The sequence below is a fragment of the Coregonus clupeaformis genome, chromosome 9 (assembly GCF_020615455.1).
Source record: "Coregonus clupeaformis isolate EN_2021a chromosome 9, ASM2061545v1, whole genome shotgun sequence".
NCBI classification, from domain to species: domain Eukaryota; kingdom Metazoa; phylum Chordata; class Actinopteri; order Salmoniformes; family Salmonidae; genus Coregonus; species Coregonus clupeaformis.
Genome location: NC_059200.1, coordinates 36,509,664 through 36,529,236, shown reverse-complemented (window position 1 = coordinate 36,529,236; position 19,573 = coordinate 36,509,664). Strand labels below are relative to the sequence as shown.

Here is a 19,573-nt window from a genome sequence, read left to right as displayed (position 1 = left end):
CTTTCTCTCCTGGGTTGTGTTCATTAGGAAAACAAAACATTTTGTAACAGAAAACATAAATGAGCGTTACGTATTGAGCATGTCCAGGTTGTCCTTCCCTGTTTCAGTGCAGTTTCTTGCATTTCGTTCCTGAACACCACACTGCTTCCACCAATCTGAGTGACGCCCCCATAATTACTCTGACTCAGAGTCCTGGGGAGTTGTTTGATGTTGAAACATTTCTGGATTAAATACATTTGTATTTTATAATGTAAATACTACTCACTTTTGTAATAAATCAATGTTTCATTATGACTTGACTTACCGAACACATTGGTCTATAAAGAGGTTGTACATTTAAAGGTTTTGTAGTAAGGATTTATTAATACAGACTGACAGATGTTATCTACATTTTAAAAAACATTCTGAGCTGTCTCTTGTATTAATTTTGTACCACTAGATGGTGACAGTTACACAGTAACACTCAAACAATGAAAAATACTCTACATCAGGGATGGTCAACATTGATGGGGGTCGGGGCCACAAAAATCGGAACTCCTCACGAGGGGCTGCTGTGGCTCGCCGGGTCTGTGTACCCACCACACATGTAGTCCGAGCCGGCCCTAGCCTTTTTGGGTGCGTAAGCAACATTTTGTTGCGCCCCTCCCCCCACCTTGTGAGCAGAAATGTTTTGCCCCACCTTGACAGAACGGGGACAAATTACGTTTTAGAGTTAATTTCATGTTATTCTACTAATTTTTCCATGGGGGGCGAAGAAAAAGTAGCCGTTTTCATGCGAATTTTCTGCAATTCTACACATTTTGCCATAGGGTAGAGACATTTTAATATGATAACTGATGATCAATGGGGGCCCAAGTCAGTAATTCGAACATGATTACTACATGTTTAGATGGCTGGCCGCTAGTCTAATTTACCAATCTAAAAAATGTTAGCTGACATGAGCTAATTGAGTGACTGACATAACTGGTGATGCACAACTGCACATTTCGAAAGTGCACCTTGTGTATTCTGCTATTCTCTCAACTGTAAATTGAGACCCCGACTGAGTTTTGGAAATTGATCCGTGGGCTGCCAGTTGCCCATCCCTGCTGTACATGGTTCCTCACATTTTTTGACTCAAGGGAATTCATGATGAAGTAATAACATTTTGGGTGTTTACCCTAAAATGGCATTGCTCTGTTATAGCACATTGACATACATATTATCACTTAACATTTATCCAAGCATCTCAGCAAAGATCGTGAGAAAGTCCATTCCCATAGACATCTACTCGTAGAGCATGTAGTTTCCATATCAGTCAGTGTCGTTCACATAATCTGGTTCATCTGTGACGAGAGTAGAAGTCTCAATTCCTAGTTCATTACATTTTAGTCATTTATCCATAGCGACTTACAATTAGTGCATTCATCCTACGTTCATAGCAGAAGTGTTCTCTTCGTTATAAAGCATTATTGTGACTTACCATCCTCTAACCCCATCTTCACTTGCGCCAGGAATTCAGAGTTCTCGTAATCTGATCCATCTGTTGTGAGGTGGGGGAAAATAATCTTAGTTCAACATAAAATAAGAAATCTACTCCAAGTAGGCAATTAACTTTTCTAAAAACAAAATGATCTTCATAAATTACTATTTTCAAAGGAAGGATTACATTTATTCATTTTAAAGTACATACCAGAGTCACGGCTGATTGTATCAATAGATGGAAAAACATTCTCATATTGATCACCATCTAGAAAGTAGAAATGTGTTTTTATCAAATTATACTTACATTTCTGGCAAGTGACAATCAGAACACATACGAATAAGTTACTACGCTTGTCTTGAGGGGATGTTAGATTGTGTGACTGTATGTAGACTGCCATGTATTGTTGCCTGTACCTTTTGATAATGTGGTTTTAGCTGAAGCGTGACATTACTTTCAATTGCAACAGATTACATTATTTGAGTGGATATCAACCCCCGTCCCTCTCTGCCTTTTTTTTGTTTTGTTTTTTACAGTAAATGGCTACTGATCAAAATGCATCAATGGTGGGGCTTCCCATCTTTCTTTTCCTTATGTTTTGGGTTAATAAAAAGTCCCAGGGAGTGGGCGAGAGGGACGGGGGTTGTTTATTTGTTCGTTTTGAGTTTTTCTTTTTTATTCCATCTGGTTCTGTCTGATAAACCATAGACATATGCCTACATACTGTATTCACATCATTGGATAAATCATACTTACCCGTTTCTGCATTTCTACTCTCATTAACATTCTGGTACACTAACGCTGGGATTGGATCTCTGTAAAAACAATAAGCACATGTATTATTTTTCACAGAAACTAAAATACAGATTAATTGTAAGTAGACTATACAGAATATTATGTTTTAAATGGAAATCAAGCATTGATAGATACTTACACATATGTTGGTTCAATGCTTCCCATCTGAGCTAATATAACACAATTGAAAAGTCTTAGTTAGTGCTGAGGAATTTGGTGCAGGCTGAAGCTGTAGTGAATTAGTGATACTGTTTCCACATTGAAAGGTCTCAGTGTTTCCAAAATGGAAATGTTTGGCATTCATATATACCTAATACAATTACTAACAGATCATATTTACCTGTTACAACATTTTGATATTTCGCTTGCTCCTCATTCACAACTGTAAAGATACACACATACAGTACACCTACAGGTAACTGCCAAAATAATGGAAACACTTGAGGAAATGAGGGATACAAAGTAGGTGGTTCCACACAGGTGTGGTTCCTAAGTTAATTAAGCAATTAACATCCCATCATGCTTAGGGTCATGTAAAAAAATGCTGGGCAGCCCATTATTTTGGCTACCATGGCTATGCCCCCATAGGATGACAATCCCCCCATCCACAGGGCACGAGTGGTCACTCACTGAACGGTTTGATGAGCAATGCATGAAAACGATGTAAACCATATGCCATGGCCGTCTCAGTCACCAGATCTCAACCCAATTGAACAGTTATGGGAGATTCTGGTGTGGCACCTGTGACAGCGTCATCCACCACTATAAACAAAACACCAAATGATGGAATTTATTGTGGAAGACTGGCGTCACATCCCTCCAATATACTGTAGTTCCTGACACTTGTATCTATGACAAGGTGCATTGAAGCTGTTCTGGCTCGTGGGAGCCTAACGCCCTATTAAGACACTTTATGTTGGTGTTTCCCTTTTTTGGGAAGTTACCTGTATGTTGAAACATCTGTAATCTGTTCAAATTCTGGGTCCAGATGGTTCAGTTTTGTTTATAAGCTTTGTCTACAGATTCTTTAGGCACTGACCCCATGTAAGTGGATGGAAAGGTCTGCTGGACATTAAGAATTAAATAAAACCTACCTTGTGGTGTTTTTTCCCTGTAAAAATAAATTACATTTAAATTATTTATTGTGAGTGTTGCATATCTGTTGGGCCACCTAAGGAAGAAACAGACCATAGACAATATGTGGTCAGGGAGTAAGTCCCCACTGGGCACAGACGTCAATTCAATGTCTATTCCATGTTGGTTCAACGTAATTTTGTTGAAATGAGTGGAAACAACATTGATTCAACCAGTGTGTGCCCAGTGGGTCTGTGGTCATTACATCACACATGACAACCAACAGGTGTGAGCTGGAAGTTAAAAACTAAACTCCAATGCTCTTTTAGATTTTCTCCAACTGTAGAAACTCTTGTTTGCTTGTATAAAATATTTATACAAGTATATATTTTGTTACCCAGCTGTCGTGTTGGAACAAGACAAAAGCAGGATGGGCATAAGACCTAAATGTATGAGTAGCCTACTTACACTGGTGTTGGAGGCAGGTCTCTTACAATCTGGTTGGGTCGTGTGACTAGAAAAGCCCAAGAGATTCAAGAAGGATTCAGTAGTGAGAACATATCATTTACTGTTGATCAGCACACGATAGCCATAAAGAACAACCATCACCATATTAAATAGATTCATTCAGTCATTCACTATGAGAAGAGAATTCACAATAATGAAGCCACTTGTGAAATCCTTTTTGAATTTTTTATTCTGTATTAATTAAAGTAGAATAAGGCTAGTTCTGTCCGGGAATCCGCCCCAAAGGGTATGATGAATCACAATGTAAGTTTACCTGTTTTAGATCGCATTACTGCAAATCTGCTACCTTCGCGATGGCTGTGGAGTGGGCAGAGTTACGTGATGAAAATTTATATTGTCATATAGTAGCCAATAGTGAGGTTAAATTGTTTTACAACATGGGTTAAAACTGTAATGTTAGGATAGAAACGGCTATTTTATGAATTATAGAACATTACAATTGTACATTAGGAATTACATACAGTATTATACCATTCATCTATAATACTCTTCACCACATCGATAAGATCATGCTTGGTCTTACAGTGCATCAATTATTTAATATCTATGTTAATGTTATACTTACAATATTTGAGGGTCATAAATTTGATTCTCTTCATGTATTATTTCTACAGACAAGGAAAAGGGGGACACTTTTATTGAATGGAACACACTACTGATTGATTTTGTACAATTATTTCACAAGTCAACCTAGCAAATGAAGTATATTAATTTAGCTTAAGTGCTACATGACAAATATATTTTTTACTTTAAGAGGATTTCATGATATTTGAGTAGATGTACAGGTTGATTAGTGTGACATGTAGCCTAGGAAATATGTAATAAATGTCATAATTTGTAATACAGTGCCACTCACTGGTTTTCCTCCTGCACCACAGACAGAAAGTGAAGAAGACACTGAGAGATGCCACAGACACAATGGCCAGGACAGCTCCTTGTAGGCTGAAGATGGTTATCATACCTAAGGGAAAATTAAACAACAATGCATTTGCCTTTGGAATGATCTAATTTACACTACCATTCAAACGTTTGGGGTCACTTCGAAATGTCCTTGTTTTCGAAGGAAAAGCTTTTTTTTTTACCATTAAAATAACATCAAATTGATCAGAAATACAGTGTAGACATTATTCATGTTGGAAACGGCTGATTTTTAATGGAATATCTACATAGGCTTACAGAGGCCCATTATCAGCAACCATCAGTCCTGTGTTCTAATGGCACGTTGTGTTTGCTAATCCAAGTTTAGCATTTTAAAAGGCTAATTGATCATTAGAAACCCCTTTTGCAATTAGCACAACAGTTTTCAGCTGTTACTTGTTCGGCCATTAGAACACAGGACTGATGGTTGCTGATAATGGGCCTCTGTACGCCTATGTAGATATTCCATTAAAAATATGCCGTTTCCAGCTACAATAGCCATTTACAACATTAACAATGTCTACACTGTATTTCTGATTAATTTGATGTTATTTTAATGGACAAAAAAAGCAGCTTTTCTTTGGAAAACAAGGGCATTTCTAAGTGACCCCAAACTTTTGAACGGTAGTGTAAATCCTCCATAGTTTTCTTCTGTATAAGTAATTCACCAAGAATAGTTGCTTACTGCTGTTTTTCACTTTACTAAATAGAACTTCTCTCTTTCACAGGTGTTGGCCAAACTTGTTACTTGTTCGGCTGTAACAGCACAAATCTCCTGCTCATCCAATGTTTTCATGAAAATACCTTAAGTTCATCAGATACTGACCAAGGGTGTAATGATTACTTACATATCATCTCTATAGGCACCAAAACTAAGTGAAACAAAAGACTAAACTGTAGGAAATAAACCCCACGCTTGGTAGAAATTGCTAATGTGTTCCTGTAAACAACCTAAGCCTACAGCTACCCACAGGATGTGCGTGGTCGTCACAGCGCTACAGTGAGGGGAAAAAGTATTTGATCCCCTGCTTGTACGTTTGCCCACTGACAAAGAAATGATCAGTCTATAATTTTAATGGTAGGTTTATTTGAACAGTGAGAGACAGAATAGCAACAAAAAAATCCAGAAAAACACATGTCAAAAATGTTATAAATTGATTTGCATTTTAATGAGGGAAATAAGTATTTGACCCCCTCTCAATCAGATAGATTTCTGGCTCCCAGGTGTCTTTTATACAGGTAACGAGCTGAGATTAGGAGCACACTCTTAAAGGGATTGCTCCTAATCTCAGCTTGTTACCTGTATAAAAGACACCTGTCCACAGAAGAAATCAATCAATCAATCAGATTCCAAACTCTCCACCATGGCCAAGACCAAAGAGCTCTCCAAGGATGTCAGGGACAAGATTGTAGACCTACACAAGGCTGGAATGGGCTACAAGACCATCGCCAAGCAGCTTGGTGAGAAGGTGACAACAGTTGGTACGATTATTCGCAAATGGAAGAAACACAAAAGAACTGTCAATCTCCCTCGGCCTGGGGCTCCATGCAAGATCTCACCTCGTGGAGTTGCAATGATCATGAGAACGGTGAGGAATCAGCCCAGAACTACACGGGAGGATCTTATCAATGACCTCAAGGCATCTGGGACCATAGTCACCAAGAAAACAATTGGTAACACACTACGCCTTGAAGGACTGAAATCCTGAAGCGCCCGCAAGGTCCCCCTGCTCATGAAAGCACATATACATGCCCTTCTGAAGTTTGCCAATGAACATCTGAATGATTCAGAGGAGAACTGGGTGAAAGTGTTGTGGTCAGATGAGACCAAAATGGAGCTCTTTGGCATCAACTCAACTCGCCGTGTTTGGAGGAGGAGGAATGCTGCCTATGACCCCAAGAACACCATCCCCACCGTCAAACATGGAGGTGGAAACATTATCTTTGGGGTGTTTTTCTGCTAAGGGGACAGGACAACTTCACCGCATCAAAGGGACGATGGACGGGGCCATGTACCGTCAAATCTTGGGTGAGAACCTCCTTCCCTCAGCCAGGGCATTGAAAATGGGTCATGGATGTGTATTCCAGCATGACAATGACCCAAAACACACGGCCAAGGCAACAAAGGAGTGAATCAAGAAGAAGCACATTAAGGTCCTGGAGTGGCCTAGCCAGTCTCCAGACCTTAATCCCATAGAAAATCTGTGGAGTGAGCTGAAGGTTCGAGTTGCCAAACGTCAGCCTTGAAACCTTAATGACTTGGAGAAGATCTGCAAAGAGGAGTGGGACAAAATCCCTCCTGAGATGTGTGCAAACCTGGTGGCCAACTACAAGAAACGTCTGACCTCTGTGATTGCCAACAAGGGTTTTACCACCAAGTACTAAATCATGTTTTGCAGAGGGGTCAAATACTTATTTCCCTCATTAAAATGCTAATCAATTTATAACATTTTTGACATGCATTTTTCTGGATTTTGTTGTTGTTATTTTGTCTCTCACTGTTCAAATAAACCTACCATTAAAATTATAGACTGATCATTTCTTTGTCAGTAGGCAAACGTACAAAATCAGCAGGGGATCAAATACTTTTTTCCCACACTGTATAGCCAAACGCCATTGTGTAATGTCTTGATTCCCCTCAGTGAGGAGTGACATTAACTTGAAATGTCCACTAAATTTTCAAAGAAGAATTATGTTGGTATTGTATTGAATACCCATGTTGGTTCAGTGATACAGTATCTGCATCAGAAGATACAGTGAGGGAAAAACGTATTTGATCCCCTGCTGATTTTGTACGTTTTCCCACTGACAAAGAAATGATCAGTCTATAATTTTAATAGTACAGTGGGGAAAAAAAGTATTTAGTCAGCCACCAATTGTGCAAGTTCTCCCACTTAAAAAGATGAGAGAGGCCTGTAATTTTCATCATAGGTACACGTCAACTATGACAGACAAAATGAGAGAAAAAAATCCAGAAAATCACATTGTAGGATTTTTAATGAATTTATTTGCAAATTATGGTGGAAAATAAGTATTTGGTCAATAACAAAAGTTTCTCAATACTTTGTTATATACCCTTTGTTGGCAATGACACAGGTCAAACGTTTTCTGTAAGTCTTCACAAGGTTTTCATACACTGTTGCTGGTATTTTGGCCCATTCTGTCACACCCTGGCTCTGGGGACTCTATATGTTGAGCCAGGGTGTGTAGATTCTATGTGTTTGTGTTCTGTGTTATAGTTCTAGTTGTTTCATTTCTATGTTGGCCAGTGTGGTTCTCAATCAGAGGCAACGAGTGTCAGCTGTTGCTGGTTGTCTCTGATTGGGAACCACATTTAAACAGGCTGTTTTCCCACAGTAGTTGTGGGATCTTGTTCCGTGTTGGTTGTTTAACCTAGGACGTCACGTTGTTCGTTTATTGTTTTGTTCGCATTATCACTAAAGATAATAAAGTATGTTCGCTCATCACGCTGCGCCTTGGTCTACTCCGTTCAACGATCGTGACACATTCCTCCATGCAGATCTCCTCTAGAGCAGTGATGTTTTGGGGCTGTCGCTGGGCAACACAGACTTTCAACTCCCTCCAAAGATTTTCTATGGGGTTGAGATCTGGAGACTGGCTAGGCCACTCCAGGACCTTGAAATGCTACTTACGAAGCCACTCCTTCGTTGCCCGGGCGGTGTGTTTGGGATCATTGTCATGCTGAAAGACCCAGCCACGTTTCATCTTCAATGCCCTTGCTGATGGAAGGAGGTTTTCACTCAAAATCTCACGATACATGGCCCCATTCATTCTTTCCTTTACACGGATCAGTCGTCCTGGTCCCTTTGCAGAAAAACAGCCCCAAAGCATGATGTTTCCACCCCCATGCTTCACAGTAGGTATGGTGTTATTTGGATGCAACTCAGCATTATTTGTCCTCCAAACACGACGAGTTGAGTTTTTACCAAAAAGTTATATTTTGGTTTCATCTGACCATATGACATTCTCCCAATCCTCTTCTGGATCATCAAAATGCACTCTAGCAAACTTCAGACGGGCCTGGACATGTACTGGCTTAAGCAGGGGGACACGTCTGGCACTGCAGGATTTGAGTCCCTGGCGGCGTAGTGTGTTACTGATGGTAGGCTTTGTTACTTTGGTCCCAGCTCTCTGCAGGTCATTCACTAGGTCCCCCTGTGTGGTTCTGGGATTTTTGCTCACCGTTCTTGTGATCATTTTGACCCCACGGGGTGAGATCTTGCGTGGAGCCCCAGATCGAGGGAGATTATCAGTGGTCTTGTATGTCTTCCATTTCCAAATAATTGCTCCCACTGTTGATTTCTTCAAACAAAGCTGCTTACCTATTGCAGATTCAGTCTTCCCAGCCTGGTGCAGGTCTACAATTTTGTTTCTGGTGTCCTTTGATAGCTCTTTGGTCTTGGCCATAGTGGAGTTTGGAGTGTGACTGTTTGAGGTTGTGGACAGGTGTCTTTTATACTGATAACAAGTTAAAACAGGTGCCATTAATACAGGTAACGAGTGGAGGACAGAGGATCCTCTTAAAGAAGAAGTTACAGGTTGTCACGCCCTGGCTCTGGGGACACTGTTATGTTGAGCCAGGGTGTGTAATTCTATGTTTGTATTTCTATGTTGGCCTGAGTGACTCCCAATCAGAGGCAACGAGTGTCAGCTGGTTGTCTCTGATTGGGAGCCATATTTAACTGTCTGTCTTTCACTTTGTGTTTGTGGTTTCTTGTTCTTGTTCGGTTTGTGTTAAACCGTAGACATCACGTTATCGTCCGTTGTTTTGATCGTGTGATCATTCTATTAATAAATATGTACGCATTCAACGCTGCGCCTTGGTCTCTCCCTGACGTTCGTGACACAGGTCTGTGAGAGCCAGAAATCTTGCTTGTTTGTAGGTGACCAAATACTTATTTTCCACCATAATTTGCAAATAAATTCATAATAAATCCTCCAATGTGATTTTCTGGATTTTATTTTCTAAATTTGTCTGTCATAGTTGACGTGTACCTATGATGAAAATTACAGGCCTCTCTCATCTTTTTAAGTGGGAGAACTTGCACAATTGGTGGCTGACTAAATACTTTTTTTCCCCACTGTAGGTTTATTTGAACAATCCAGAAAAAAACGCATATAAAAAATGTTATAAATTGATTTGCATTTTAATGAGGGAAATAAGTATTTGACCCCTCTGCAAAACATTACTTAGTACTTGGTGGCAAAACCCTTGTTGGCAATCACAGAGGTCAGACGTTTCTTGGAGTTGGCCACCAGGTTTGCACACATCTCAGGAGGGATTTTGTTCCACTCCTCTTTGCAGATCTTCTCCAAGTCATTAAGGTTTCAAGGCTGACGTTTGGCAACTCGAACCTTCAGCTCACTCCACAGATTTTCTATGGGATTAAGGTCTGGAGACTGGCTAGACCACTCCAGGACCTTAATGTGGTTCTTCTTGAGCCACTCCTTTGTTGCCTTGGCCGTATGATTGGGTCATTGTCATGCTGGAATACCCATCCACGGCCCATTTTCAATGCCCTGGCTGAGGGAAGGAGGTTCTCACCCAAGATTTGACGGTACATGGCCCCGTCCATCATCCCTTTGATGCGGTGAAGTTGTCCTGTCCCCTTAGCAGAAAAACACCCCCAAAGCATAATGTTTCCACCTCCATGTTTGACGGTGGGGATGGGGTTCTTGGGGTCATAGGCAGCATTCCTCCTCCCATCAAACACGGCGAGTTGAGTTGATGCCAAAGAGCTCCATTTTGGTCTCATCTGACCACAATACTTTCACCCAGTTCTCCTCTGAATCATTCAGATGTTCATTGGCAAACTTCAGACGGCCATGTATATGTGCTTTCTTGAGCAGGGGGACCTTGCGGGCGCTGCAGGATTTCAGTCCTTCACGGCGTAGTGTGTTACCAATTGTTTTCTTGGTGACTATGGTCCCAGCTGCTTTGAGATCATTGACAAGATTCTCCCGTGTAGTTCTGGGCTGATTCCTCACCGTTCTCATGATCATTGCAACTCCACGAGGTGAGATCTTGCATGGAGCCCCAAAATAGTTAGGTAGTAGGGGGTAACTAGCCCCCTGTGGTACTTTTTTTCAATATACAAGTAGGAAAGCCTTAAGATAAATAATCCACTTGTTTAGAGAGAATAATTTAGATAATTTTTGAGTAAAGTAGTAATATGTTGGATGAGTGTGTTGGGGGCAACTACCCCCCTACTATGGGGTAACTGGCCCCTGGGGGCTAGTTACCCCTTTATGGTTAAGAATGTGTTTCTACCTGTTATTTAGACAGTTAGCGCTAGTTTTTGCAAACTTTCTAGCTAGCAACTTCACTAGCAGTAAATGCTAGCCAGCTCACTAGTTAGCATAAGCTGCTAGGAGTGTTAGCTAGCAACCTTACTACCAGATCGTCTGAGGTAAAATACATAAAAAAAGTGAAACTTAATTTCAGTTTTAAATGTTTCCACTAGTGACTGATAGCTTTACTGTTAATGCAACTTTATAGCCTTTTAGCAATTTTTCACAGCATTTGATGTCATATAGCTAGATAGCTATCTACGTTTTTAAGAGAGAGCTTTTCAATTGGCATCTCTCCCTCTGTTTTCAGTCACAGGTGGGGACTGGATTAGGTGTAAGCAGTACAGGAGGTGGGTTCATGAGTTGTGCTCCAATTTTACTGGGGATAGCTTTATTTGTGACCTACAGGTACAAATTAGAATCGTGCAATAGCAGATCATAAGAGCGTTGCCACATCAATGTTACACTGAGTTAATTAGTTAAGTTATTGTTATTAAATGTTATATTCTAATGTTATTTAATGTTATTATTTACAGTTGATGTCGGAAGTTTACATACAATTTAGCCAAATACATTTAAACAATTCCTGACATTTAATACTAGTCAAAATGATCTGCCTTAGGTCAGTTAGGATCACCACTTTATTTTAAGAATGTGAAATGTCAGAATAATAGTAGAAATAATGATTTATTTCAGCTTTTATTTCTTTCATCACATTCCCAGTGGGTCAGAAGTTTACATACTCTCAATTAGTATTTGGTAGCATTGCCTTTAACTTGGGTCAAACGTTTCGGGTAGCCTTCCACAAGCTTCCCACAATAAGTTTGGTGAATTTTGGCCCATTCCTCCTGACAGAGCTGGTGTAACTGAGTCAGGTTTGTAGGCCTCCTTGCTCGCACACGCTTTTTCAGTTCTGCACACATTTTCTATAGGATTGAGGTCAGGGTTTTGTGATGGCCACTCCAATACTTTGACTTTGTTGTCCTTAAGCCATTTTGCCACAACTTTGGAAGTATGTTTGGGGTCATTGTTCATTTGGAAGACCATTTGCGACCAAGCTTTAACTTCCTGACTGATGTCTTGAGATGTTGCTTCAATATATCCACATAATATTCCTTCCTCATGATGCCATCTATTTTGTGCACCAGTCCCTCCTGCAGCAAAGCACCCCACAGCATGGTGCTGCCACCCCCGTGCTTCACGGTTGGGATGGTGTTCTTCGGCTTGCAAGCTTCCCCCTTTTTCCTCCAAACATAACGATGGTCATAATCATCAGACCAGAGGACATTTCTCCAAAAAGTACGATCTTTGTCCCCATGTGCAGTTGCAAACCGTAGTCTGGCTTTTTTATGGCGGTTTTGGAGCAGTGGCTTCTTCCTTGCTGAGCGGCCTTTCAGGTTATGTCGATACAGGACTCGTTTTACTGTGGATATAGATACTTTTGTACCAGTTTCCTCCAGCATCTTCACAAGGTCCTTTGCTGTTGTTCTGGGATTGATTTGCACTTTTCGCACCAAAGTACGTTCATCTCTAGGAGACAGAACGCGTCTCCTTCCTGAGCGGTATGACGGCTGCGTGGTCCCATGATGTTTATACTTGCGTACTATTGTTTGTACAGATGAACGTGGTACCTTCTGCCGTTTGGAAATTGCTCCCAAGGATGAACCAGACTTGTGGAGGTCTACAATTATTTTTCTGAAGTTTTGGCTGATTTCTTTTGATTTTCCCATGATGTCAAGCAAAGAGGCACTGAGTTTGAAGGTAGGCCTTGAAATACATCCACAGGTACACCTCCAATTGACTCAAATTATGTCAAATAGCCTATCAGAAGCTTCTAAAGCCATGACATCATTTTCTGGAATTTTCCAAGCTGTTTAAAGGCACAGTCAACTTAGTGTATGTAAACTTCTGACCCACTGGAATTGTGATACAGTGAATCATAAGTGAAATAATCTGTCTGTAAACAATTGTTGGAAAAACTACTTGTGTCATGCACAAAGTAGATGTCCTAACCGACTTGCCAAAACTATAGTTTATAAAATAAATAATATGCCATTTAGCAGACGCTTTTATCCAAAGCGACTTACAAGTCATGCGTGCATACATTTTTGTGTATGGGTGGTCCCGGGGATTGAACCCACTACCCTGGCGTTACAAGCGCCGTGCTCTACCAGCTGAGCTACAGAGGACCAGTTTGTTAACAAGACATTTGTGGAGAGGTTGAAAAACAAGTTTTAATGACACCAACCTAAGTGTATGTAAACTTCCGACTTCAACTGTATATTCCATTCCAATATTATATTCCAATGAATATTGTTTTAATGAATTTAAAACAACTATTGAAAACCTTTTGCTCCTGAATGTCATTTTAAAGACTGCTGGGATTTATTATTTTTTAGTGCAATTGTACATAATGGATTGCATGGAAAAGGAACAACAAAAATTAATGTACAGGTGAGTTAAAAAGAGGGACTTTACATCAAATCTCCTCATAGTGCGGATATTAATGCTGACATGTGCAACACCATTTTCCCCCTATATTTTATTTAAATCATTCAAATATGACAACTATTACTTAGCTTTTAAGTATTACTTATAAAATAATTTCTAAAAAACGGATTAAATGGATTTTAACACACTTGTGTGAAACCCTATGCCATAATCTTCTACTGACCCCCCTGGTCTTTATTAGTATTAGTGATGTAGATCATATTAGGTTACTAGTGGGTAACTAGCCCCCCCTAAGAACAACGTCTAATTGCTGACACAAAAAAGCAACATTTTGAGAAAAAATGTGGTATGTTGATGAAGGTCATGCTTAGGTGAATAAACTATAAAGGGAAATAAATGACTAGAGTTTACACTTTTTTTGTTATTTCATGAAATGTTGTTTTTAGAAAAGTACTGAGGTACTTTTTTTTAAATGCCCCTTTTCTAGTTTATTCGCCTAATCATGAACTTCATCGACATACCATTTTTTTTCTCCAAATGTTGCTTTTTTGTGTCAGCAATTAGACATTGTTCTTAGGGGGGCTAGTTACCCCCTAGTACCTAACTATGATCTACATCACTAATACTAATAAAGACTAATAAAGTATTAATGAACAGTCTATAATTAATATACCAAAGAGAAGAGATTTGAAACATATATGAGTATACAGTTCAACAGAATTGGTTACATTGTTTTAATTGTTCAAAACCTTAGCATCAAACTCTTTTTTGCAATGTTCTAAAAAATGCAATGTAATTTTTTTACACACTCAGCTGAACTTCATCATACCAAATACATTGGTGGACTGAACAAGGGGACTCCATGATTGCTGGTAGATTTTTTTGACATTTCAAAGCAGACTCCTGAAGTGGTACATTATTGAAAGCGAATATAATTAAAATTAAGTCTTTACCTTGGTGTGAGGATGACAATAACACAACATGATGCGTCTCTGAAATTGAACCCCTTCAAATAGTCTATCTATCCCCAACCAAGCTGCTCCTACACTCTTGAACATGAGACAATAGAAATACATGTATTTTGCTGTTCTCACCTTTAGTAAAGCCTCTTCAGGCCACAACCATCTAGCTGACAGCTCCACTTACAGACAGGCTGCTGTGACAAAGCTGTGAAGGGGGAGAGCAGAAAGAGCTTCCTGTTTCTAACTGAACTCCTTACCACATCCGTCCTGATCCACGGGCTGGACAGAGAATCTACCACCTCTAAAGGGTGCCCTACATCCCTGTGGTTTAACGAGGGTGCAAGAAATGACACCTTTCAGTGCCTGCTTTAGGGACAGTGCCCATGCACATAGAACATGGTTTTTAAATGGACTTTGTAATTTGCTTTGTTGTAACTGTAAACATATTTCAGTGTTCTTCGCTACTGGTCCTAGGGCGTCCTCACATTGCAGGTGCTGTTGTGTGGCCTTCCGGGACCAGGGATGAAAAACTATACAATGCAATACAGCATGAGAAACACCTGTTGCTGTAGCTTAATAAAAAGTATGTGGAGAAAACATAATTTTTTAAAGATAATCCAAATGGATGCCCTTATAATGTGATTAGGTTATTATTACACAGGTGTAAGCCAGCTGGCATAGCCTATGCCTACTCCAATATGTTTGGGAAATTCTGCCCTGGCTCTTTCTTAATTAAAAGGCAATTCTGCCACTTTTTAACCTCATAATTATTATCTCCAGCACTAAACCAGTGTCTACATATGTGAAAACAATGCGTTTCTGTGATCTGTGGTTAAATAGATAAGACAAAAAGTCCTAAAAAATGCTTCTCTGTGACATCACAGGGTAAGATTAAAAGTCAAACAAAACAGTGATTTTCGAAGCTCATAGTGTTTGAAAAGCACTGTTTTAAAAAATTTTAAACTTTTGATGATGTCATCGAGTAGAACTTTTTAACTTTATTTTTTTCTACAAAACATAGAAATGCACCATTTTCACATATACTGGTATTGTGCTGGAGTTAATGAAAATGAGTTTGAAAAGTGGTGGAATTGCCCTTTAAGTGAATATTCTTAAAGTATGAAAAGCCCCCAAAATAGTCTGTGAATCTGTGAATATGACCAAATGTATATTTTGCTTTGTAGGACACAGTGGTGGAAAAAGTACCCAATTGTCATACTTCAGTAAAAGTAGATACAGTGGGGGAAAAAAGTATTTATTCAGCCACCAATTGTGCAAGTTCTCCCACTTAAAAAGATGAGAGAGGCCTGTAATTACAATCATAGGTACACGTCAACTATGACAGACAAATTTAGAATTTTTTTTCCAGAAAATCACATTGTAGGATTTTTAATGAATTTATTTGCAAATTATGGTGGAAAATAAGTATTTGGTCACCTACAAACAAGCAAGATTTCTGGCTCTCACAGACCTGTAACTTATTCTTGAAGAGGCTCCTCTGTCCTCCACTCGTTACCTGTATTAATTGCACCTGTTTGAACTTGTTATCAGTATAAAAGACACCTGTCCACAACCTCAAACAGTCACACTCCAAACTCCACTATGGCCAAGACCAAAGAGCTGTCAAAGGACAGCAGAAACAAAATTGTAGACCTGCACCAGGCTGGGAAGACTGAATCTGCAATAGGTAAGCAGCTTGGTTTGAAGAAATCAACTGTGGGAGCAATTATTTGGAAATGGAAGACATACAAGACCACTGATAATCTCCCTCGATCTGGGGCTCCACGCAAGATCTCACCCGTGGGGTCAAAATTATCACAAGAACGGTGAGCAAAAATCCCAGACCACACGGGGGGACCTAGTGAATGACCTGCAGAGAGCTGGGACCAAAGTAACAAAGCCTACCATCAGTAACACACTACGCCGCCAGGGACTCAAATCCTGCAGTGCCAGACGTGTCCCCCTGCTTAGGCCAGTACATGTCCAGGCCCGTCTGAAGTTTGCTAGAGTGCATTTGGATGATCCAGAAGAGGATTGGGAGAATGTCATATGGTCAGATGAAACCAAAATATAACTTTTTGGTAAAAACTCAACTCGTCGTGTTTGGAGGACAAAGAATGCTGAGTTGCATCCAAAGAACACCATACCTACTGTGAAGCATGGGGGTGGAAACATCATGCTTTGGGGCTGTTTTTCTGCAAAGGGACCAGGACGACTGATCCGTGTAAAGGAAAGAATGAATGGGGCCATGTATCGTGAGATTTTGAGTGAAAACCTCCTTCCATCAGCAAGGGCATTGAAGATGAAACGTGGCTGGGTCTTTCAGCATGACAATGATCCCAAACACACCGCCCGGGCAACGAAGAGTGGCTTCGTAAGAAGCATTTCAAGGTCCTGGAGTGGCCTAGCCAGTCTCCAGATCTCAACCCCATAGAAAATCTTTGGAGGGAGTTGAAAGTCCGTGTTGCTTAGCGACAGCCCCAAAACATCACTGCTCTAGAGGAGATCTGCATGGAGGAATGGGCCAAAATACCAGCAACAGTGTGTGAAAACCTTGTGAAGACTTACGGAAAACGTTTGACCTGTGTCATTGCCAACAAAGGGTATATAACAAAGTATTGAGAAACTTTTGTTATTGACCAAATACTTATTTTCCACCATAATTTGCAAATAAATTCATTAAAAATCCTACAATGTGATTTTCTGGATTTTTTTCTCTCATTTTGTCTGTCATAGTTGACGTGTACCTATGATGAAAATTACAGGCCTCTCTCATCTTTTTAAGTGGGAGAACTTGCACAATTGGTGGCTGACTAAATACTTTTTTCCCCCACTGTACATTACATGGCCAAAAGTATGCTCGTCGAACATCTCATTCCAAAATCATGGGCATTCATATGGAGTTGGTCCCCCCTTTGCTGCTACAACAGCCTCCACTCTTCTGGGAAGGCTTTCCACTAGATGTTGGAACATTGCTGTGGGGACTTGCTTCCATTAAGCCACAAGAGCATTAGTGAGGTAAGGCATTGATGTTGGGCGATTAGGCCTGGCTTGCATTCTGCGTTCCAATTCATCCCAAAGGTGTTCGATGGGGTGCAGGCCAGTCAAGTTCTTCCACACCGATCTCGACAAACAATTTCTGTGTGGACCTCGCTTTGTGCACGGGGGCATTGTCATGCTGAAACATGAAAGGGCCTTCCACAAACTGTTGCCACAAAGTTGTGGGGTTAAGATTTCCCTTCACTGGAACTAAGGGACCTAGCCCAAAAAACAGCCACAGACCATTATTCCTCCTCCACCAAACTTTACAGTTGTCACTATGCATTGGGTCAGGTGGTGTTGTCCTGGCATACGCCTAACCCAAATTAGTCCGTCGGACTGCTAGATGGTGAAGCGTGATTCATCACTCCAGAGAACACGTTTCCACTACTCCAGAGTCCAATGGCGGCGAGCTTTACACCACTCCAGCCGACGCTTGGCATTGCGCATGGTGATCTTAGGCTTGTGTGCGGCTGCTCGGCCATGGAAACCCATTTCATGAAGCTCCCGACGCTGACGTTGCTTCAAGAGGCAGTTTGGAACTCGGTAGTGAGTGTTGCAACCGAGGACAGACGTTCTGTGAGCATGTGTGGCCTACCACTTTGTGGCTGAGCCTTTGTTGCACCTAGACTTTAAAACTTCACAATAGCAGCTCTTACAGTTGACCGGGGAAATTTGACGAACTGACTTGTTGGAAAGGTGGCATCCTATGACGGTGCCATGTTGAAAGTCACTGAGCTCGTCAGTAAGGCCATTCTACTGCCAATGTTTGTCTATAGAGATTGCATGGCTGTGTGCTCAATTATATACACCTGTCAGCAACGGATGTGGCTGAAATAGCCGAATCCACTAATTTGAAGGGGTGTCCACATACTTTTGTATATATAGTGTACCTTAATAGAAAATGACTCAAGTAAAAGTGAAAGTCACCCAGTAAAATACTACTTGAGTAAAAGTCTAGAAGTATTTGGTTTTAAATATACTTAAGTATCAAAATAAAATGTAATTGCTAAAATATACTTAAGTATCAAAAGTAAAAATATTTTCACATTCCTTATACTAAGCAAAATCAGAATGCACAATGTTCTTGTTTTTTTTATTTAAGGATAGCCAGGGGCACACTTCAACACTGACAATAATTTACAAATGAAGCATTTGTGTTTAGTGAGTCAGCCAGATCAGAGGCAGTATATGGATGACCAGAGCTGTTCTCCAGATAAGTGTGAATTGGACCATTTTCCTGCCCTGCTAAGCATTTGAAATGTAACGAGTACTTTTGGGTGTCAGGGAAAATGTATAAATAAAAAGTACATTGTTTTCTTTAGGAATGTAGTGGAGAAAAAGTAAAAGTTGTCAAAAATATAAATAGTAAAGTATTTAAGTAGTACTTTAAAGTATTTTTACTTAAGTACTTTACACCACTGACAAATGTTACATGAGGGCAAAGATTGTATGATGAGGCAAACAAAATCAGCATACCAGTGTTGTCTACAAAGAGCACTGACAAAAGTATGGAGGTAAAGGATGGATCATGTCTAGATTGGATACAATGTTTGTCAAATTGACGTCAAAAATATATGTTTTATTATATTTGAGCTAATCCTAAATCTTTTGCTAATTTGACAAAAAAATCAAATCTGACAAAAACTGTATCCTGTCTAGTCTTAACCCAAGCCGAGCCAGTTACCTGCTTTTGTCTAAAAGGAATACAGCCTTTGACAAATAGATTTTTCATATCAGGTTCGGATAATTTACGCAGCAGGTTAAGACAATTGACGTAGGTGGTTAGGAAAGGGGTTAGGGTTAGCTCAAATGCACACAAAATCTATTTTTGACTTCCGTTCAACCCGGAAGAAGTACTTGATTTTTAGCTGTTGGGGTCACGCAAGCTTCTCTCGGGTCATGGCTAAAAGCACAGATTATCCAATATATCTATCGAATACTCTAGTGGGCGCTCTAACAATGAAAAGAAAAGTCTTCAAAAATTGATGGCAGTCGGGAGGAGGCAAGATCAGTTGGGACCATTCTAGCC

At 40.2% G+C, this 19,573-nt stretch overlaps 1 protein-coding gene across 3 annotated transcripts; it reads right to left on the bottom strand.

Moving 5' to 3' along the window:
- Positions 1 to 335: 335 nt before the first annotated feature.
- Positions 336 to 14,699, bottom strand: si:dkey-183i3.6 (LAT2 domain-containing protein). Of its 3 annotated transcripts, none has more exons than XM_041886329.2 (12): positions 14,635 to 14,699; positions 4,716 to 4,820; positions 4,425 to 4,467; positions 4,113 to 4,156; positions 3,800 to 3,845; positions 3,352 to 3,368; positions 2,598 to 2,639; positions 2,397 to 2,427; positions 2,219 to 2,277; positions 1,673 to 1,729; positions 1,463 to 1,522; positions 336 to 1,325 (listed from the first exon to the last, which is right to left on the bottom strand). In XM_041886329.2, exons 2-12 carry the CDS (start codon positions 4,816 to 4,818, stop codon positions 1,294 to 1,296), a joined length of 534 nt encoding a protein of 177 aa, XP_041742263.1. In that variant the 5' UTR covers positions 4,819 to 4,820; positions 14,635 to 14,699; the 3' UTR covers positions 336 to 1,293. The 3 variants fall into 3 exon arrangements, with proteins under 3 accessions (XP_041742263.1, XP_041742264.1, XP_041742266.1); XM_041886330.2 differs by lacking the exon at positions 14,635 to 14,699 and adding an exon at positions 14,494 to 14,605; XM_041886332.2 differs by lacking the exon at positions 2,598 to 2,639.
- Between the last annotated feature and the right edge of the window lie 4,874 nt (positions 14,700 to 19,573).